Source organism: Giraffa tippelskirchi, chromosome 1 (genome assembly GCF_054371585.1).
Source record: "Giraffa tippelskirchi isolate mGirTip1 chromosome 1, T2T-mGirTip1v1.2.pri, whole genome shotgun sequence".
In the NCBI taxonomy this organism is placed as follows: Eukaryota; Metazoa; Chordata; class Mammalia; order Artiodactyla; family Giraffidae; genus Giraffa; species Giraffa tippelskirchi.
The window spans coordinates 93,663,177-93,686,267 of NC_137275.1; the positions used below are offsets into that span (position 1 = coordinate 93,663,177).

Genomic DNA, 23,091 nt, shown 5'->3' on the forward strand with positions numbered 1-23,091 from the left:
AATCAGAAGAAAACCATGCTGGTCAGTTCATCAGATTTCCAGATCATATGAAGCCAAGAAGAGTTGGAAATGTATTGAAAGAATCACAATCCCAACAAGTCCTGAAAGGCTGGGATTTGGGTCTATAAAAATCGATGAAAATCTAGTGAATACAATATAAAGGCTTGATTTGCCTCCCTACTCCCCCCAAAAAATCAAAACTGCAAAATCAAGAGTGAGAAAGAGGGCTTAACAGAAGCATATGTGGAAAATACTTAGGGGTTTTCATCAATATTAAACTCAGTGTCAGTTAATAGAATTATGGAACCAGAAAGAAAATTACTGTCATATTAGGCTGCATTTGCAGTACAGTATATACAACTAGGGAAGTTTTTTTCTCTTTCCTCCTCATAGATGACCACCAGGCATCTGAGGCTTTATTCAATCAATGTGCAACATTTTAAGAAAGAAGCAGACACCCTGAAATGTCTGAATAAGTCAATGGCATTTTAGAACAAAACTCTCAATAAGAAATTAGAATAGATGATTTCACATATTTGAAGAGTTGTCACAAGATAGAGGTATTTGAATTCTTTTTTATGATGTAGGGTGGAATGGTGTACAGAATCAAATGGTGAATGCCCGTAAGATGAATTTTAACCTAACAAACAGAAGAAGCTTTGTAATAAACTGGTCCAAAGATTGAATGGTCTATTCAAGAGATAATAATGAGTTATGATCATTTAGTCAAAATGTCACTGAGAGAATTCAAGTATCAGGTACAATGTTACGTCTGGATAGCCTTTAAAGATCTTCACAACACTGAGATTCTAAAATACTATCAAAGACAGCATTACCATTTGGAGACATTATCAAGAACCACATAATACATTCTATATGGAATCAGGGATACCAGTGCCAATGGGTACTGGATGCTAACTCGGGAAATCCAATTTTCACTTTTCAGGATTTAGGAAGCTTGTCGTTAAAATAGTCATTATTAAAATTTAAATTGTATAACCTTACAATGAAATAAATTACATGAAAAACAAAACTAGTCAACACCCAAACTTATTGCTTCCTAATGTCACTTTGTTAGCTTTCAACTGACTCTGGTAGGATATTCACATCTTGGAAATCTACAAATGCTATAAATTAGGGCTTTGTTTTTAGAGCGGTTGTTAAATATTTATCATCAGCACATTACATCAGTAATACCTTTCATCAATGAGTATTTATTAAGCTGCCACATGTACAGCTTCAGGCTGTGTAGAATAAAAGTATAAATCAAAGCAATCTTCCTTCAGGAAACAGGAAAAGAACTAGGAAGCAATATCTAAACTTTTAAAAGTGATCTGTCTTCTTAGTGTATACATTGTGGTATGTTTATACAACAGATTACTCTATAGCCTTGAAAAAGAATGATGTAAATCAGTTTGCATTGGGAAGATACACAACAAACGAGTTACAGCAGACTCCTCTAGGAGGAGACATTGTGTGCCATACAAATGTTTGTTTGTTGTCATATGTATGTATGATTTCAATAATAATAACAATGCTATAATCAAACACAAAGAAGGAGGTCGACCTGAGTGGGGCAATACCTTCTCTTTTATACAACAAGGGGGAAAGAAGAGAGTGACCTTGACAAAAGCAGCAGAAGCAGAGATGGAATGCTTAAAGCTCAGAGGGTGCTGCACTGGCCGCCTCCAGGTGAGGGGATGATACTGTTAATACGTCCTGAGTGTTCTGATCACCTTCCGTCTCCTATTCTTCTAGAGGAGCCTGCTGGGGAGCTGATATTCCTGCCTTCCTTACTCACTGGGTATCCAGATGGCTCAGTGGTAAAGAATCCTCCTGCAGTGCATGAGTCGCAGGAGCTGTGGATTTGATCCCTGGGTCAGGAAGATCCCCTGGAGGAGGAAAAACCAACCCACTCCAGTAGTCTTGCCTGGAGAATCCCATGAACAGAGGAGCCTGGCAGGCTACAGTCCATGGAGTTGCACAGAATCAGACATGACTGAGCACACAATCACATCCTGAAATCACTGGCAGTGATTTCGACCCCTGGGGAACGTCTGGCAATGTTGAAACATTTTCTGTGTTCTAGAAACGGAGTGCAACTAGGATCTAGTGAGGAGAGCCCAGGGATGCTGCTAAACATTCCACAGTGCACAGGACCACTCCCACAACAAAGAATTATCCAGCCCACAACGTCAACAGTGACAAAGCGCAGAATCCCTGCACTCCTGTTTACTTAAGGCCGCCTGAATGGACTCTGTTCTTTAAAAGCCAAGAGAGGCTAGCCAAGTCCCAGAGATTCTGTCCTCACTAGAAAACATGGCCATAGAATCTGAACTGACTTTTAAGAAAGCCTACAAGTCTCCATAAAAATAACTGCTAATGGAAAGTAGCCTGCAGAGGGGTTAAAAGTGTTACACTTGACCTAACAACTAACTCACAGAGATAATTTATCCTGAGAAAAATCACCTGATTGGCATGTAACCAGCATTTCTCCAAAGTATCACAACATTCATTAGAGAACTTTTCCATTTTCTAGAAAAAGTTTTTTAAAAATCCAAGTAACTTCTTTAATAACATGCTGCTATTTTTGAACTCATGAAAAGTAAATGAACTGGAATTATGAGTTCAAATACCAATTATCATTGTAGTTTTAAACCCATTAAAATTAGATACAGTTGGCTACAGGCTATATTTTTCTAGCTTTTACTTCCCTCGTAGTCCAGTCTGCAGTTCTGACACCACTGTTCCTTTGTAAGAGTTTAGCAGCCTACTTATTTCTTTAAATAGTAAGGCATATGGCACAGGGTCTCATTCATAGTAAATGGCAATATATATTTTATTAATTGAATAAAAAGACATTTAAAGACTACATACACCTGATCCCTTAGTCTTTGTCAGAATTGGTTGGAGTTAGGTAATACCAGAAGTCAGTTACTACCTACAATACAGAAATTTTACATACTAATATACAAAATATTTAATATTTATAATTAACTCTTTCCTCTATCTAGTAATATGAGACTCCCAGAACATAAACTGCTTCTGAAGAAGGTAAATATTTCCCTACCAAAAAAGCTGACCAATCACCACGTAGTTCAATGTGTCACCACCCACCCAGCCCCTATCCTAAGGTACTTTCTTCCAAGAATATAAGGGAGGGCCATTATATAGTTTCAGCCATTCTTCTGCCAAAATTTCAGTGGGCTTAGTTAAAAGGTGGAAGCAACTGAAACAGGCAGGAGCAAAGTGTATCTATACCCCTGGGCAGCTGAGGGCTGAGGTCTTTGAGATGCTGGTAAGTGAACACTGTCCATAGGTATCAAGAGAAGGGGAGGAAGATCAAACAAAATAGAGAAACAGGAGAGGTAACTGGCCAAGAACAGGAAATAAATCTTAGAAAGTGAAAGTGTTAGTCGTTCAGTCGTGTCCGACTCTTGGCGACCCCATGGACTGTTGCCCACCAGGCTCCTCTGTCCATGGAATTTCCCAGGCAAGAATACTGGAGTGGGCTGCCATTTCTTATTCCACGGGATCTTCCTGACCCAGGGATGGAACCCAGGTCTCTTGCATTGCAGGCAGGTTCTTCACCAGCTGAGCCACCAAGGAAGCCCAGTATGGACTAAACACAGCTATCTGAAGTGGAAACACATGAATGAATATGAAGGGAATTGGTTGGAGTGCCCAGTGAAAAGCCAAACTAGTAAATAAGATAACTGAAGTCAAAGCCAGGATGTCCAAGCTAGCAGCACAGGACCCCAGAGCCAGCCACACGCTCACACCAAGCAAATGTGGTCTGTGTAGAAATAATTGCCTGTGCATAGTATCCCAAAACATAAGAGCAAGGTCAGCAACTCCTCCTTTTACATTAGTAGAACTATGCATTGATACCCAAATACAGGAAGCTGAGTCTTCCAAAGTGGTTTCTCCCTTAAACAAATTTTCAGTGTTACCTTTTTAAAGGCCACTTATGTCCATGATACTAGTAATACAGGCATAGCAATCAACACTGCCACCATGGGTCTAGTAAATAAAGCATTTCAAGTCAAACTGAAGGGAACTGTCCTTTACATAATTTTAGCAACAATAAGAAAACTGAGTACCACACAACCCATAGGATAAGAACAAGGATAAAGACAGAAAACAAACAACCATTATTACACTGAAATCTAAAAAAAAAAATTTATTTTTTTAACCTAAAAGAATTTTTTGCTGTGAAGTTGATCTCATATAATGTGGGGGAAAACATATGCTCCAACAGAAAACTATGTATAATCTAGAGCACATCTTTCCCACTTACCCGATTCTTTGGAAGCTATTGTAAAATGCTGTAAGTTGCAGACAACTAATAACAAAGTCACATAACTAGACACATGGATGGACCTAGAGACTGTCATACAGAGTGAAGTAAATTCAGAAAAAGAAAAACAGATATCATATATTAAAGCATATATGTGGAATCTAGAAAAATGGTACAGATGTACAGAGGCACAGACATAGAGAACAAACACATGGACATTAAGGAAGAGAAGGAGGGGTGGGTGAGATGGGAGATTAGGACTGACATATACACTACTATGTATAAAATAAATAATTAATGAGAACCTATTGTACAGCTCAGGGAATTCTACTTAGTTGCTGCTGCTGCTGCTAAGTTGCTTCAGTCATGTCCGACTCTGTGCGACCCCATAGACGGCAGCCCACCGGGCTCCGCCGTCCCTGGGATTCTCCAGGCAAGAATACTGGAGTGGGTTGCCATTTCCTTCTCCAGCGCATGAAAGGAAAAAGTGAAAGTGAAGTCGCTCAGTCGTGTCCGACTCTTAGCGACCCCATGGACTGTAGCCTACGAGGCTCCTCCGTCCATGGGATTTTCCAGGCAAGAGTACTGGAGTGGGGTGCCATTGCCTTCTCCGATTCTACTTAGTGCTCTGTGCTAAATGGAAAGGAAATCCAAAAAAGAGGGGAATTTATGTATACATATAACTGATTCACTTAGCTATACAGCAGAAACTAACACAACACTGTAAAACAACTAAACGCCAATTTAAAAAACTTAGTACATTAAAAAAATTAACTGTTGTCTACAGACATGCAAATTCTGAGTGCAAATGATTTACCTCCCTTACTGAGGAAAAGTTCACTTTTCCCTGCATTTATATATTAGTTTCAATATTCTAGATCTATAAATGTATCTGTCTTCAAATTCTCCTTTGAAATGGTTATCACATCTTACCAGTTACTTCTTTATTGATTCAGGTAAAATCCTTAACTCATGTTCATTGATTTTACCTTTTTTGGAAAATTATCTTTTAACAGTAATTTTGGGGAAGCAGTTACTTTCTGAAATTTGAGAGAACCTGACATTTGCCATTGATGTTTTCTCAGTTATGTTGCTGGATTTCATCACAAGCATAATATTGCCCAGAAAAGCCTAGAGGTTTGGGGACTAAGGATGACAAAGCCTCTGAATGGTCAATTTAGAGGCAGACTATAAGCCAGGTAAAGTGTCACCCATAGAATAGAGGCAAAATAGAGTTTATATTCATGCTAGAGAAGGAGAAGAAGAGAGGATGGAGAGGAGAGAGGTTTGACTAGAATGGGAGCTTTTATTTGAGAGCATAGAAGATCCTATTTTTGCAGTTTCACAGATACATGGCTACACCTCAAAGATAACCTTGTCCATTCTATCTGCCAACAACTGCTCACTTTAGGGCAATGCTTGTTCATGGACAGCCTGATAGAGAATCACGTCTGTCTCTGGGTGTGTTTGCTGTGTTCATTCTTGGTTTTTAGGAGTTCAATGAACATTATTAATCTCACCACATCTGCAAAAGCAGTGTGAACATTCAAAATGCTAGTGGTATAGGACTACAGTTAAACAAAAATGGAGACTTCAAAAAATTGAAAAGGAAGAGAAAAATGATGTATGATAAGCATATCTAGGAAATAAATGTGATCGATTACAAAATTCCTCTAGTCTGGGATTTCTTCTTGAAGATTGAGGCTGGAAGCAAAGGTTTTCCACTCAAACAGATGAAGGCTTAAGAGAATTAAATACATTCTGAGCCTAACGTGTCATGGGCTCACACATAAAAAACAGAAAAGTATACCTCAGACATCTCAACTCAAGGATGCTTTCTGCCTTAACTTTTGGGGTCTTCCCTGGTGGCTTAGTGGTAAAGAATCTGCCTGCCAATTCAGGAGACACGAATTTGATCCCTAATCTGTGAAGATCCCACATGCCATGGGGCAACTAAACGCGTGTGCCACAACTATTTAGCCTTTGCTCCACATCAAAAGAAGCCACTGCAATGAGAAGTCCATTTAGCCCAAATAGAGAGTAACCCCCACTCACCAAAACTAGAGAAAAGCCAATGCAGCAACAAAGACCCAGCACAGCCATAAATAAATAGATTAAAAAAAAACTTAAGTTTTAAAATTAACTTTTTAACATTCTAAAATTGGCATTAATAATATAAATTTTACTACCAACACACAGCATTCCTTATACAGAACTTGATTGCAGAATCAAAGCAATATTCAGGAATGTATCGTCAGAAATAGTGGAAATCTAGAACATCAAATAACTATGCACAGAAGGAAACTATACAAGAACATAAAGGCCCTAGTTCCTTTACGTGCATAATTTCTCCATGCTAGAGTTCTTTTATTAAAAACTTCCAGATGCATAACATGTATAGTAATACTAAGCCACGCTGTCAAGCTTGCTGCTTAAACTCCTGGGAAGTTGTCAGTATATCTTTACCGTTTTGACAGTAAATTCAGGGAATACAGTTTGTTTGGTTAGACTTCTCTTTTACAGCTCACAGTAGCTTTGGCTGGCATAAAGGGTCTTTCCAGCCACTAGTACTAAGTCAGCCTATCTTTGCTGCTCTGTCTTCTCTCAAAAGGCAAAGCAACTACAAAGTCATTTAAAAAAGAAAGGTCATTTTTCTCTTCCAAACTTCCTAAAAGCCCATAATGTATTAAGGAGAAAATAAATTGCTCACCAAAGTTCAGTAACATGTACGGTTGTCATTCTGTTATCTACCCAATAAGACAATCAAGCTGTTGCACTTGACCAAACTACTATCCACGACTAGCTACTCAATACAGTAAACAGCACTGCAGATGACACTGGATGTTCATTTCAACAGAAGGAAGAGGTTAGTATTTCAAACTTATTTTTGCAGTATTTGCTACAGAATGCTTGTACCCAGATTTACACTTTCTTTCTGAAAGGTATTACATATATCCCTTTAGCATTGGCTAAAATGTTTTTAATTCCTATTATTTAAACACAGATGTGCAATTCACGTATTCACATTACCCTGTCAATTTAAATTTTAATACATAAACATCATCAGTTTAACACAATGAAAATCAGATCAAAAAGAAAGTCTCAAAGATCTTACAAGTATCTTTAATGACAACTTTTCCACAATATAAATTTTCTATAAATAATATAATTTTGGGATAGTTATCTTTTGTATACTACTTTGCAAACCAAATATTCACTATTAGTTTAGAAAATCAATTGCTTTGAATACATACACAAAAGAGGCAATGGATTGCTGTAACTTGGTGAGGAAGCTTCATAGACATATCCAAAATTACAGAATAAGTAAAAATACATAGGAAGAAATATGAAAACACATACACACACAAAACTGTCATAGAAAAACAACAATACTGTGACTTGGAAGCTTAAAAAATAAGTGACTTTAAGAAAAGGGATGAGATGATTTCCTGACACATAGTCCCATGCTCAGTCACACAGTGCACTTTTAGAGCTTTCCAGTGCTAATTCTATTATTACGTCTCCTTTGCTAGACTACTAAAACTATTAAAGGACAATATTATATTAATAGTCCTTTCTGGATTCCATTCATTTTAATATACAATTTTGTTTCCATCCTTCCTTGTAATGTTTCTAGTTACAGAATTTTGGAGAGTGTTTATGTATTGACAAACATAGTGTCTCTAGACATAGGATCTGGGATCACACTGGGGCTTGGACTTTGAGTAATCTATTAACAATACCCAAAGGATTTCTAGGATTCTCTGGAGTTCCTCAGGGGCCACTATAGGGGAGTGAGGTGGCCAAGGGAAAAAAAGGTCACATAAGGTTTTGGTCTCTGTCTCCTCTGACCTCCAAGGTTAATCACTGTGAGTGTGGCTAACATTATACACAATTTTATATACTGGATTTCCTCATAAAATATCATTTTTTCTAAAAGTTCAGGCTCTTTGAGAAATGTTGGAAAACCCCTGTACCACTTGACCTCTAAGATTTGTATTAGCTTTAATATCCTTTGGCCCTAAAAATCCTCAGAGAAAATATTTAAAAAACATAGGGATAAGGATAATTAGTGTATGTAGAGATAAACCACAAAAAACGTTCTCAACCAAATCAAGTTGACAGATCTTCATTATGAACTTCTACAGCTAACTTTCTATAGAGAACTCTACAATAAGCCCTAGAGATACACAGACACAAACCAGAACCCCAGCCATGGAGCTTATAAATGAGATTGGTAGAAATGGACTCCCAACTCACTCCCTCAGGAAGTCAACTGCAATTACTCTGTGAAACCACACAGTAATTAGCATAGGATCTGCCCATGAGAGACCTATGCCCCATGACACACTTAACTCATTTGACACCCAACCAGGTTGATAACCATCCTCATAAGCATCTATTTAAGATGCTTGTGTCCATTCAAACTTTGTCTGCTCTGACAGTGAGCCCTAATTTTTTTCAGTAGAAAAACGATTTTTAGTATTCCAAAGTTCACTGGCAAAGCCCTAGAATTTGCCAGCAATTCTAGCATGACTTTCAGGTCAAAAGGTTGGTTTTTGTCCATGGTTTATAGAAATGTGTTATCTTATGATCATGTCATGCACTTTTTTAAAATGCCAGCTGGATTTTGGAGCCCTTAAGACACAAATCAGTCCTGGGTGTTCATTGGAAGGACTGATGTTGAAGCTGAAACTCGAGTACTTTGGCCCCCAATGCTGAGAAAGACTGAAGGCGGGAGAAGGGGATCACAGAGGATGAGATGGTTGGATGGCATCACTGACTCAATGGACATGAGTTTGGGTGGACTCTGGGAGTTAGTGATGGACAGGGAGGCCTGGTGTGTTGCAGTCCATGGGGTCACAAAGAGCTGGACATGACTGAGCAACTAAACTGAACTGAAGACACAAACTGGAGTTTCACAGTTCCTAGAAAGGTAATACAAACAACTTACCTTCAATAACTGTCAGAACTGACTTAAAGATACAGGAATGTTGAGAAAGAACTGTGTCAAAGTTCTAGGCACATTTGACTTTAGTATCTAAAGGATCAAAAATAATACCACCATTCTGGCCCTGTAATTGACTGGATGGAGAGACTCCTATAAGATTTTTCTCTCCCATTAGCTGCTACAAGAGTAAAAGAGGATGTTGGAGACAGAGAGAATCACTCTTCCTCTCTTGACCATTGTCCAGATTTATAATAGGAACTCTAAAGTACCAAGCTTGCTACATGATATTAAAGAGATATGATTCCAAGAGATTATAGGATATGGGTGGCTTTTTTCTCTCTCTTCTCACTCTCCTTACATCTGAAATATTTGAGAAAAGAAAAATACATTTTACCTTTGCCACAACCAGACCTATTTCTGCTGTTGCTGCTACCAAGTCACTTCAGTCGTGTCCAACTCTGTGCGACCCCATAGACAGCAGCCCTCCAGGCTCCTCTGTCCCTGAGATTCTCCAGGCAAGAATACTGGAGTGGACCTATTTCTAGTTTGACATATTCTGACTATATTACCATAACGCACAAGCTAGGGCTGGCTACAATTCATCCACTTAGCCTAAATGTGAAAACTATATTTAAATAGGTGCTGATTACATTTAAAATATAAGAATAAAAACTTTGTGTACAAAAACAGAAAGAGAAATTAAGGAAACAATACCATTCACCATTGCAACAAAAAGAATAAAATACTTAGGAATATATCTACCTAAAGAAACAAAAGACTTGTATATAGAAAACTATAAAACACTGATGAAAGAAATCAAAGAGGACACAAACAGATGGAGAAATATACCGTGTTCATGGATTGGAAGAATTAATATAGTGAAAATGAGTATACTACCCAAAGCAATCTATAGATTCAATGCAATCCCTATCAAGCTACCAATGGTATTTTTCACAGAACTAGAACAAATCATCTCACAATTTGTATGGAAATATAAGAAACCTCGAATAGCCAAAGCAATCTTGAGGAAGAAGAATGGAACTGGAGGAATCAACCTGCCTGACTTCAGGCTCTACTACAAAGCCACAGTCATCAAGACAGTATGGTACTGGCACAAAGATAGAAATATAGATCAATGGAACAAAATAGAAAGCCCAGAGATAAACCCATGCACATATGGACACCTTATCTTCGACAAAGGAGGCAAGAATATACAATGGAGAAAAGACAATCTCTTTAACAAGTGGTGCTGGGAAAACTGGTCAACCACTTGTAAAAGAATGAAACTAGAACACTTCCTAACACCGTACACAAAAATAAACTCAAAATGGATTAAAGATCTAAACGTAAGACCAGAAACTATAAAACTCCTAGAGGAAAACATAGGCAAAACACTCTCCGACATAAATCACAGCAGGATCCTCCATGACCCACCTCCCAGAATATTGGAAATAAAAGCAAAAATAAACAAATGGGACCTAATTAAAATTAAAAGCTTTTGCACAACAAAGGAAACTATAAACAAGGTGAAAAGACAGCCTTCAGAATGGGAGAAAATAATAGCAAATGAAGCAACAGACAAACAATTAATATCAAAAATATACAAGCAACTTCTGCAGCTGAATTCCCGAAAAATAAACGACCCAATCAAAAAATGGGCCAAAGAACTAAACAGACATTTCTCCAAAGAAGACATACAGATGGCTAACAAACACATGAAAAGATGCTCAACATCACTCATTATTAGAGAAATGCAAATCAAAACCACAATGAGGTATCATTTCACACCAGTCAGAATGGCTGCTATCCAAAAGTCTACAAGCAATAAATGCTGGAGAGGGTGTGGAGAAAAGGGAACCCTCTTACACTGTTGGTGGGAATGCAAACTAGTACAGCCACTATGGAGAACAGTGTGGAGATTCCTTAAAAAACTGGGAATAGAACTGCCATATGACCCAGCAATCCCACTGCTGGGCATATACACCGAGGAAACCAGAACTGAAAGAGACGCTTGTACCCCAATGTTCATCGCAGCACTGTTTACAATAGCCAGGACATGGAAGCAACCTAGATGTCCATCAGCAGACGAATGGATAAGGAAGCTGTGGTACATATACACAATGGAATATTACTCAGCCATTAAAAAAAATACATTTGAATCGGTTCTACTGAGATGGATGAAACTGGAGCCCATTATACAGAGTGAAGTAAGCCAGAAAGAAAAACAACAATACAGTATACTAATGCATATATATGGAATTTGAAAGAAGGTAACGATAACCCTATATGCGAGACAGAATAAGAGACACAGATGCATGGAACAATTTTATGGACTCTGAGGGAGAAGGTGAGGGTGGGACATTCTGGGAGAATAGCATTGAAACATGTATATTATCATATGTGAAAGAGAACACCATTCCATGTTCGATGCATGTGACAAGGGCTCAGGGCCGGGGCAATGGGATGATCCAGAAGGATGGGATGGGGAGGGAGGTGGGTGGGGGGTCCAGGAAGGGGAACACATGTAAACCCATGGCTGATTCATGTCAATGTATGGCAAAAACTATTACAATATTGTAAAGTAATTAGCCCCCAACTAAAATAAATAAATTTATTAAAAAAAAAAAAAAAACTTTGTGTACAGAATCCAGAAGCCTAGAGCTCCTAAAGTCAAAAGTGTTATTGTTGTTGTTTAGGCACTAAGTATTGTCCAACTCTTCAGAAACTCCATAGACTTTAGCCCACCAGGCTCCTTTATCTGTGGGAATTCCCAGGCAAGAATACTGGAGTGGGGTGCCATTTCCTTCTCCAGGGATCTTCCTGACCCAGGAATCGAACTCTCATCTCCTGCATTGGCAGGCAGATTCTTTACCACTCAGGCACCTGGGAAGAAGCCCAAAATCAAAATTATGATTATCCAAACGAACACATAGTTTTTGGCATTTCTGGCAAATCAGACAAACCAACCAGACTAAGAGGCACAGTATGATAAAAATTAAGAACACATTCCAACTAATGTATTATGTGATGACTGAAGTTGAAATGGAGCCTCCAAGTGAAATTATGTCAAAAGCATGATAGCAATTCCCAACAATTCTTGGTTCTGAGAAAGTACAAAATAGAAGCACAAAACCTTCAACTGATAAGTTCAATTACATTTAGTTCATTTATTCTAGTTATTGGAATACCAGCCTCAAGTTCACATACATGAATTTATCTACTAAATAACTAAATTTTTGACTAATACAAAAGAGCAACTTACTAGGTTACTTTAAATATCTTAAAGCTGATAAGACATCCTGGTTTTCAAATATAGACGGAAGAGATTACTTGTTCCTTCCATTAAATTTTTTTCTTTTTTTTTTTGAAATTATTCAAAGCATTTATTAAAAAATCCATGGGTTATTGGCAGAAAAATGGGAAAAGGAAACAAAGATCTAATGGGATAAACAGCAATACAACAAACAGAGTGATAGATTTAAACTTCATCATTATTAATAATTATATTGAATCGATTAAACTTTTCCATAGCAAACAATTTGAGAGGTAGAAGTCTACCAGGAATTTAAGTGAGAAGCAGGTGACAGAATAGTCCCACTGGTTCAGCTCAGTTTCTCCTCCTAGTGGTCACAAAGGGAAAGTGCCTGCCATCTGGTGGCATTTCTTCAAGGAATCCTGTTGTTTAAACAACACGGAATATTCCTATGAAGAAATATATGATACCAGTGAAAAGTGCTCAATTTTAACTCATAAGTGAATTTCCAGTTACTTCTGCCTCCCACATAAAGCATCTCCTCCTTTTTAAAAGTTGACAATAAAACATTTTTAAATTGCAAGGTTGCTGAACACAATCCAAATGGAACAGTAACTATGCATGTCTAAACCATATTCGGGTGTGTTGCAATTTTTAACACAAATTCTTTAAAAAAGTGTTAAATATCATGGTGCATTAAACCACTGCATGGAACTTGACCTGTATTGGCAAACCAGGGAGGATGGGAATGATTCTGGATTTAGGGGTCACATACTGGGCTGCTACATCAGCCCAGACTGACTCATAACATTGTTTTCATATTCTCAGTTCCCAACAAACCACCAAGTAGCCTTTATAAAGTGGTCCATCCTCAGTTGCTCTGTCATGTCCAACTCTTTGTGACCCTACCGATTGTAGCCTGCCAGGCTCTTCTGTCCATGGAATTTTCCAGGCAAGAATACTGAAGTGGGTTGCCATTTCCTACTCCATTATAAAATGGAAGGAGGAACTAAAAACACTTTTTCATAATAGGTTTTAGACGGTAGCCACTCAAGATAACATAGATTGATGTCATTTTGATGAGTGTCTAGTGAGGCTCCCCCTGCAGAAGTCAGTGTCCCCTTGAACTGTAAAAGAGTCCTGATTCTGGCCTGTTCCCCACTAGCCCTCCATTCACCTAATCTTGTCAATGAAAGGATGCCTTCCTTCTCCATCCCTAAACCTAATCTTGACATTCTAACATGCCACGTAGTTGACTTTGCACACTTACAAACCATGAGAAGCACAGAGGTTATTAAGGTCCTGAGAGGCTACTTGTACCTATACATTCTTCAGCTGAGCTGGAAACAACAAACCCCTGCACAGAATGTATACCCTTCTCTTAAATAACTCTCAGCTTGTGGGAAAAAAACAGAATTACCAAAGTAAGAAAGAGAAAAGAGTATTTGAAGCATTTGCTTCTTAATGACTTTTAGACAAGAGAAACAGAAGAGAAGCTGAAAAAGAAGAGAACCTGCTTCAAGAGGCAATTTGTCCTCCATTCTTCAGGTGACAGGGCATTTTGTCAGCTGCCACTGCTGCACCAACTAAAAGTGTTACACACAAACTGCTGCACTCATTAGGACTGAAACCATTTAACATGAAGGCTTGGAGGCACTCAGATGTCACATTGTATTGTTTGGCCTGAGTAGAAGAGGGGAATGCCTGCTAGTCTCATTTAAATAACATTTATGGCATTTTAATTTGCTTTCTTTCTGCAAATCGCTTCTGACTATTCTTTGCCTAACATAATTGAAAATCTATACATTATTATGTCCTTACTTGATTCACTCTTTCCATTCATTTTGTAGCCGGTAAAGAAAAACGTACAGCATAAGTGAAAAACCATGTTAGTAGGAAATACAGTTTTATATGATAAAGTAGATTTATGTTAGCAAGGTAATTTAAAGGTCTTTTCATATGATGGGAAAGGACGCACAACCTTAAAGTTACAGTTAACATTTTCCACCCCAAATCGAGAAGTTGCCACAAAAGGAGTCACCAGAGATTGTAGCATCATATTTATGAATCAGAAGTATTTCTACTTACCGACATTTAATATGACTTTGTATCCAACCATTTTCATGGACTTGAAGGGTGTGGAAGGACCTCAGAAATTATGGGATAAATCTTTTTTATTTCTGGCTAGACTCAACTGAGTTGATGACTAGATGTGCTACACTACTTCATCATAACCTGTGAATGCAGAGGAGCCAGATTCAGTGGAACTTTTCAGTACCACCAGGTAGGAAGTTTCAATTCTTTTTCAGCCCAAATCTCACTGTTTTCCAAAGAAATGTAGAAAAACAGATCACCATGCTATCTACCACAGCCTTTTATATACTAAAGCCACTTTTTGTTTCAGGTGGATATCAGTGTAAATCAGCTATCAGTGTACCTTCATCTGGCCATAAATTCTTGGAAAGACAAAAGCCAGGTGTATTTTTATACATTGCTAAAGTTCTTATTTGTAATCAGAAGCCAGATTTTCTCATTTTATGATTTTCTCCTACTATGAAAGTCTCTTTCTGCACGAAAAGGAAAGAAAATCCATAGTATTAACAGTATTGATGAAATCTTGGTCACGTGCTCCAAAGCACACTGTATTTTTTCTGGGTTGTACTTGTCAGGCTGGTGAATTCATGTCATTTTAAAATGTCTGTCATCCTCATTGAAATGTAAGTGCCATGAGGGCAGATATCAAGTCTGCCTTGTTCATCAGCCTTTTCCCTGTGTCAAGATATTTAGCACACAACAGGCTCTTCATACCTGGAGAACTGACAAATGCCCTTTGAAATCATTCTAGTCTAACACTGCTATCTGGGAGATACGAAAATAGTCTGTAAAAGTCATTCTTGAAAGTGATTTCCCTGAGATTGTATAACACATTAATGGCAAAACCAGGGTTAGAACTCTGGGTTCTTTTTTTTTTTCCACTATATTTTTATCAAAATTTTGTCATAAGAGAAAATCGGTATAACTTATTCAAAAATAAGATTTAAGAATAACCTAAATATACTCAATCCTAAAGGAAATCAACCCTGAATATTCATTGGAATGATTGATACTGAAGCTGAAGCTCCAACACTTTGGCCCCCTGATGCAAAGAGCTGACTCTGGAAAAGACCCTGATGCTGGGAAAGATGCAACGCAGGAAGAGAAGGGATGACAGAGAACGAGATGATTGGATAGCATCACCGACTCAATGGACATGAGTTTGAGCAAGTTCTGGGAGACGGTGAAGGACAGGGAAGCCTGGTGTGCTGTAGTCCATGGGGTCGCAAAGAGTCAGACATGACTGAGCAACTGAATAACAATTCTTTGGGACTCCCCCAAAGTTCTCTCACTTGCCAGACATAATAGCTTCAGGATTTTTTGTTGAACTAATTTACAGATCTACAGTCCATGACCCCAATGACAAATAAGCAACCCCTTGATCAGGACAGGCTTTCTATCTGAATATAGCAGGGTCTATCATTAAAGCAATCCTACTAGTAGATCCTGATTGCTCCTCCAGAAATGCTGTCATGGAAGAAAGTTCACTATCAGTCATCACAATTAGAACTCTGGAGATTCTTTACTGCCCATTCACGTTCTCTACCCATTTCACCACAGAGGTTCTTTTATCCAAGACTCCGGGCAGGCAGCACAACTGATGAGTAAGGTACAGAAACCTTTGTTATCTAAACACCATTTGTTTATCTGCCTGGTTCCCAGTGTTCTTTATAAGTTGGAACACAGAAGCCTTCCCATAAATATGCCTGATCTGTACATACTTTATGTAGGACTCTAAGAACAGAATCCCAAATGGAATTCTACAGCCACAGGAAAGAGCCGATTTATTCTCTCCTATGAGGGTCAAAGTTTTACAGAGGCCAAGCCACAGAAGTCAGCCGAATTTCCATGGTTCAGCTACCGCTAAATCAAATATTCTGTTAAACAGAACTCTAATTTGTATGTTTTTTAACTTGTTATTTTGAAGTTTCTTTAAAGCAAATATTCAAAAAATAGACCTTCTCCTGAGCACCTGAAAAAAGTAAATGTGAATTTTGGGGAATGATGAATTGATTTAAAATTGGGTTGTGTTGAGGCTTCCCAGCTCCATGAATAGTTTTTAATTTTTTAAATCATATTCTTAAATATTATAAAGTATACTTCAATAAAGCTGTTAAAAAATAAGCATGAAAATTAGTCAAAGTACTTCTTTTTGTAAACATCTGGTATCAAAACTGCAAAGACATTCTTTATTCCCATACTCTTTTAAGCCGTGGTTCTATCCACTACAATCATGATTTACCTACAAGGTCAAAAGCTTTTCCTAGAATTTTGGTAAAAATAATTTAGTAGACTAATATAGTATCTGTAACATCTTCACTGATGTAGCACCAAGAGATCCTGACTCATTTGATTATCTGCATAAATGGCCTACAGATATGTTTGCTTAATTAAGCACAGTGTTCTCATCCAAAACCTGTCATTAACTAGCCATAGGGTTTTGAGTAAGTTATACATCTTCAGGTCTCAGTTTTCCCACCTATATCACATGTCCCCATGGACCAGATCAGAGTCAAGTAACACACAATATATTAAAAAGAATAGTAACTGATATCATCTAATGAATAGCCACTAATATGCCAGAATTTAGGTAAACTATCAACTTATAAGGAAAGTAATATTAGTCAAATTTTTTATAGATGGAAACTGGAATATAGGGAGGTTCATTAGTCTGACCAAGGTAATACAAGTATTTAGTAGCAGACCTAGGATTCCAATCCAGAGCTGTTCAGCTCCAAAACCTATATGCATCCTCAATTCTTCATTAGACTTTGTGTTTGACTCAGTCAGATGTGGGCATGAATCCTGACCTTGCCTTTACCATGTTAAGTTAGTCACCTTCTCTGAGTCCAGTTTCTCCACCCGTAAAATGAGATTACTAATATTTAACTCTTAGGGTTGTTGTGAAGATTAAATGTAAGAATGCTTCCCCTACAGTGAAGAACTGTTTGGCAATAGTTCATTATCAAATAAACTCTCCCTCAAAATTTCGTTCTTCTGTTAAAAAAAAAAAAAAAGAAGCTTTCAATGACGTGCAGACATAGAGAAGGGACTTGTGGATATGGGGCAGGGAATGGGGGGAGTCTGGGAGGACTGGGTGGGATGAATAGTGGGAGTAGCATTGACATACATACACTACCAGGTATAAAACAGATAGCTAGTAGGAAGCTGCTGTATAGCACAGGGAGCTCAGCTTTGTGCTGTGATGACCTAGACGGGTGGGATGAGGGAGCTGGTGGGAAAAAGGCTCAAGAAGGAGGGTCTATATGTATACATATAGCTGGTTTACGTTGTTATACAGCAGAAACTAACACACATTGTAAAGCAATTATACTCCAATTTAAAGAAAAAAAAAGCTTTCAATTCTATGATTGTTTGTAGCCTACCTAGATACACTTCAGTGGTATTGAATTCTATCAAAAAGTGAACACAAATAACACAACAGCCCTTTGCTATCAGTCCTTGGCTCTGTGATGGAGACTGTCAACAAGAGTGTCAACTTCAAGGGGTGGGCATCTCTCCACAGGAACTCAGCTGAGGTCACAGACTTGTCTCACTCTGCCCTGCAAACAGATGTCTGGGTGACAACTCTTAGTCACTGCAAACAAAGGGGAAAGCCAAACCAGGTGGGAAGGGCTGTATCTTCTTTCCAATCCTCTTTGCCAGCCCATTCCCTAAAACAATACCTTGTTGACCATAACTCAAAATAGCTGGTTTTCCCCAGGATACTATTTTCAACATATTGCCTTCATTTTGATGATGTCTAATTCTTCCACAAGCAGAAGACAGTGTTTTCTACAAGAGTGATTTGTCAGCAAGAAACCTGTCTAATTCTGTGTATTGGAATATGCACCTTCAAAAGTTTACCTCTGAAATAACCTGGTGAAAACTGGTGTAATGTGGAGCTCTAGTGGTGGCAAGAAAGTAAAGCAGCCATCCTGAGAGCCAACAGAAAGGCCAAGGAAATTACCTACTTACTTGTTATTATGGTGAAATGGCCATTTATTGTTAAATTATGTTTAGAAGAAAAATGGTTCCAAATGATCATCCAAGATAATCTCAGGTAAACTCTAAATGTAATTACTTTCTTCCACATTGCAAATTAGACCTCAACAACCAACTCACATCAAACATCATGAAGCAGTTAAAACCCCTAAAAAAACAGAACTCAGGGCTGCGGTTGTCACTTTTCTACTTTTTACCAAGTTCACTAAGAATCTCATTAATTAAATACTAAGCCTTTTTCACACAGCTAGAGAGAGTATTCTATACAGAAAATGCTGCATTCTGAGTGGTATGATCAGTGAAGTCCTGTACCGACTGTCTTGGGAATTTAAGTAATCCCTATAGGCTGATGAGGTTGTTGCGGGCTAATTCCTGCACTAGAAAAGTGCCTTCCTTGAATTTCTGACTTCTGAGATCTTTCCCAACTTTAAACAACTAAGAATGAAACATACAATGTAAACATTAATTCTTTGTTTTCCTGTTACCTAATTTATATGCCTTCTCAATTGAAAGGGCTTCATTTTCAAAAAATACAGCTCCGTTATGGTCGATAATATAGCAAAACATAAACAGTGAAATTTTTATGACATACAATCAGGAGTTGACATTTGAAATTTCTAAACATGGTCCCTGGTTTAGCTGTGTCAAAACAAATTATCATGAGGCAAAAACCCCAGAATGTGAAAAAAATATAGGAACTAGTCTTTCCATACAGTGTAACTCAGTATCATATTCCTGAACATGAAAGAAAATGTAAGAGGCTTACTTTCCTATACATGATGATAAAAGAAACTAATATATTCAGAAATACATTAACAACATTTATCTAAACAAAAATCTCAAGACTCATGGAAGTTTTTCATGACTTCTTTCAGCTGAAGCCACTAGATACTTTCCAATGGACATATTCCAAAGGCTTCTAAATTGTAGGTCTACAGAAGACTGACCACCAAGCCTCAGAGGTCTGTGAAGGAAGATTTAATGATTACCCAGAGATTTTGATTCATTGATGTCTTTCTCCTCCATCCTTCTACTAATACAGAAGGATGTCATTAATATAGTTCCCTAAAGCCACACAGAAAAATGGTAAAAATGTAACAGCCTTTTCTGAGAAGTCATTGAGAACACAGTAGTCTGTAATGAGAAGCTCGAGATAAAAAACTAATGTCTTTTTAGTCCTCATTGCTATAGGATAGGAGAGAGAACCTTTCTTTTAGAACATAAAAGCAGGCAAAGAAGTGTAGGTGGTTTGCTAACATAATCGTCCGTCAAAGGGAACAAACAGAAATCTGTACTAATGCAGTATCAGCCACTAAGGAATTCAAGTTTAATGTGTTCTGCAATCCTTTTTACTATAGATAACAAAAGCAAGTAAAACCAAAGAATAATTTTCAATCTGTGAAACTAAGAACTTTGTCTTTTGACATCATCTTGCAGGTATTTTCTTTGACGAAGATCTCTATCTTCCTTGCTTTCCCTTAGCAGACCTTGGTATGCTGCTTAAAATAATATTTGTGGCTTTATCTGCCATTCTTTTACCCAGACATGTTGCTTTTATTAAAGTAAGTTGGGTCTGCATTCTTTCTTTACTATTATTACAGGTAGACTTGACAGACATAGGACCTTTGTTTTAAAATGCTCTGCTATGGAGGAAACCTTGTGAAATAAGTTCCATTTTACCTGCCGGGCAATTGCATTCTGAAGGTGCTTCTCTCGCGATTCTTATTTTAGCCATATGTTCATAGGACTTCTGGAGGAAAAGAAGAGGTATTAACAATCATCAGTAGCACTGTAGAGCAATGGATTCTTTAGGGACTCTCTGGCTATATGCCTGATTTACCAGCCTGCATAACTAACGTTTGCATATGTACTTGGACTCTAGTCAAAAGGTAACAGTACCCAAGCCCTAAAAAAAAGAAAACGACCATTGAGATGGTATGAAGACTGTGGGACTTATATAACATCGTTCTTCATTCTTCAACTACCATCACCCTCCCTCTCAGCTCAGGCATATGCAGTCATTGTACAGAATCAGTATTAACATGCTGCAGTTTTAGGTAAGCTAGGAGTTTTAAAACAACCAATATTTTATACATAAATGTCAACTATTTATCATGCTGTGCTGCCACGACTGCCAAACAACCTCTCTGTTGGAAGAGCAAGTCCCAGAAAATCCCCTAAGTGTAGCCTAAAGCACTCTTGGTTTTGATGAACATAACATAGATTCCTTTCAACTCTCAACTCCAATGGCTCTGCATGCACAAACACCCATGGCACTGCATCCTTGACAAAAAATAAATAAGGCGACTATTTTTTTTCTTTTTAAACATTTAACAAGAAAACATTCAATGTGTGAAGTAATAAAATCACATGTAGTTATTTCACTTTTAAGAGTGATTTCCATTCATATCACTATGTTAATAACACAATGACCCTAACCTGCTTATACTGTATGAAGGATCTAACAGATGTTATCTCTGCAAGGCATATTCTCCACAACATTGGGAAAGATCCACACACAGCTTCATAAACTAAAAAAGAGCTAAAATGCCAGCCCAGGTGCCATTCTAGCCACCTTTCCCCCTTTTAGACTTCCATATATGTTTAGCATGCAAACATTAAGAAGAGTAAGGGAAAATGATACAGAGAGGGTGGTATGAGAGGATGTGCATATACAAATATATGCTACAGTAAGCAGAGATGATGGCCTAACATATATGTGTACACAAGCTATACCACATCTGCACACAGTAACGTAGAGGTTGGTCGTGTACACAGAATCGCGACTGTAAGACGTTATCCAAGTACAAAATACCCCAGCTTTTCATACCTGAGCCAGAAGTCGCTCCACTTTCTCTTGCACCATTGCTTTGAGCTGATCCGCACAATCAGGCAGCAGACGGATGGAAGGGTCTCCTTTGGCAGACTCGAGGGCAGCGATCCTCGCCTGGAGGTCGTTGGTTTTCACCCCCAGGTACAGACAAGACATCACGGCCACCACCGACAGGAGGGTCGCCAGGGCCGCGCACGGGGACACGGTGCGGGCACAACGCTGCCCGGCTGGGCTCCGGTCCTCTGAGCCCAGCTCCCGTCCCCCTCCTTTCACTGCTTGCTTCTTCACCAGCATCGTGGCGGGGTCGGCTGTCTCGGCTTCTCCTCCCACCCTCTAGCACTTCCAATAATCTTAAAAGAAAAAGGATGATTCCTGCAAAGTTCTGTCCCAATGGCTGCACAACTAGTTGGCGGAGTCGGAGCCGGAGCGCTAGGATGGATCAGCGCCGAGAACCGCAGACCTGGACCATCCTCCGCTTTCTTCTCCCCTCCCAGCTGCGAGGGAAAAGCACCCTCAGTCCGCGGACCGGTGGCAATAAGGTAAAATCCAGAATGAAACCCACCCCCCGGTGTCCCTCCTGGCCCCTCCGAGGACGGGGACCTCCTCTGAAGAGAGCGGCCGCGTGGGGTCCAGGAGACAGCGGCCGAGGCGCTGCGAGGGGCCGCCGCTGACCCTTGCCACAGAGCACCGGACCTGTTGCGCCTCTGTTAGTTTGCCTTATTTCTACCTATTTGGTGTTTTATCTCACACCAATCCGTTTCCCACATAGATTCAGTTCCAAGCAAAAAGGCTGAGACAGACCGCGAGAGCGCAGTGCAAAAAGAGTGGCCAAGTGGGGAAGAGCAGAGGAGAAAGAGATACCCAAGGAGAAAACGCGAGTCGTGAGGCCCGAGTCGCGGCAGCCCGAAGTATCTCCGCAGCCCGGCGTGTGCGAGCCTTAAATACCCTTCGGGATGCTCGTGTATGAGTGCGCGCGCGCTCCGACGAGCGGCGTCCCTCCCCCGGCCCACTCCGGGCGAGCGGCCTCCAGCTCGCGGCTCCCGTGGCAGGGCGCCCCCCTTCCCAAGGCAGGCAGAAGCCCGCCTTATTAGCATAATATATTCACCTTCGCCCACCCCGTGGGCGGGGCCGGGGAGAGCCCCAGAGGGGCTGGCCGCTCAGGAGGGAGCTGAGCCGGAGGTCTTTCATTAGCATAATAGATGCAAATAACTGGATCTGCCAAGGCGATTGGAGAGCAGCTTGGCGAACCCTCCCTCTTTCTCCGAGTAACTTCAGCGTCCCCTAAGGCCAGTTCGCCCCGCCTGAGCCGGGGGCCGAAGCAAGGTCGGCAGTTGGGGAATGGCGATCCAGGCTTGTTCTGACTCGGCGCTGTGCCCTCTCTTTATCCCGGTTACATAGGGAGAAGCAGAAAGCTCTAGCGTTCTATGTCTTCACTCGGAAGCAGTGGCGGGAGCTCCGGCGATCCCGGTTTGGTGCAGAGCCTTCTTCCCTCCTCCCTCACCTTCCCACATGCCTGGAGGCCAAGTGTCTGGCTGACGCCTGAAGTACATTTCCCCACTTCCCTTCTCTTCCCACGGCCTCACTGCCGTCTCTGACTAGGGAGGTTTTCTCTCTCCTCCTCTAGTTTCTTTCTGTCTTGATGGGGTTGAGTCTCC

At 39.5% G+C, this 23,091-nt stretch overlaps 1 protein-coding gene across 2 annotated transcripts in view; it reads right to left on the bottom strand.

Moving 5' to 3' along the window:
• Positions 1 to 22,352, bottom strand: part of COL25A1 (collagen type XXV alpha 1 chain) — a 499,505-nt gene extending 477,153 nt beyond the window's left edge. For both annotated transcript variants that reach the window (XM_081556824.1, XM_081556908.1), the window contains exons 1-2: positions 21,434 to 22,352; positions 20,284 to 20,353 (exon numbers count right to left, since the gene is read on the bottom strand). In XM_081556824.1, the coding sequence (XP_081412950.1) occupies positions 20,284 to 20,353; positions 21,434 to 21,730 (367 nt within the window). In that variant the 5' untranslated portion in view covers positions 21,731 to 22,352. The remainder of the gene's footprint in view (positions 1 to 20,283; positions 20,354 to 21,433) is intronic.
• Between the last annotated feature and the right edge of the window lie 739 nt (positions 22,353 to 23,091).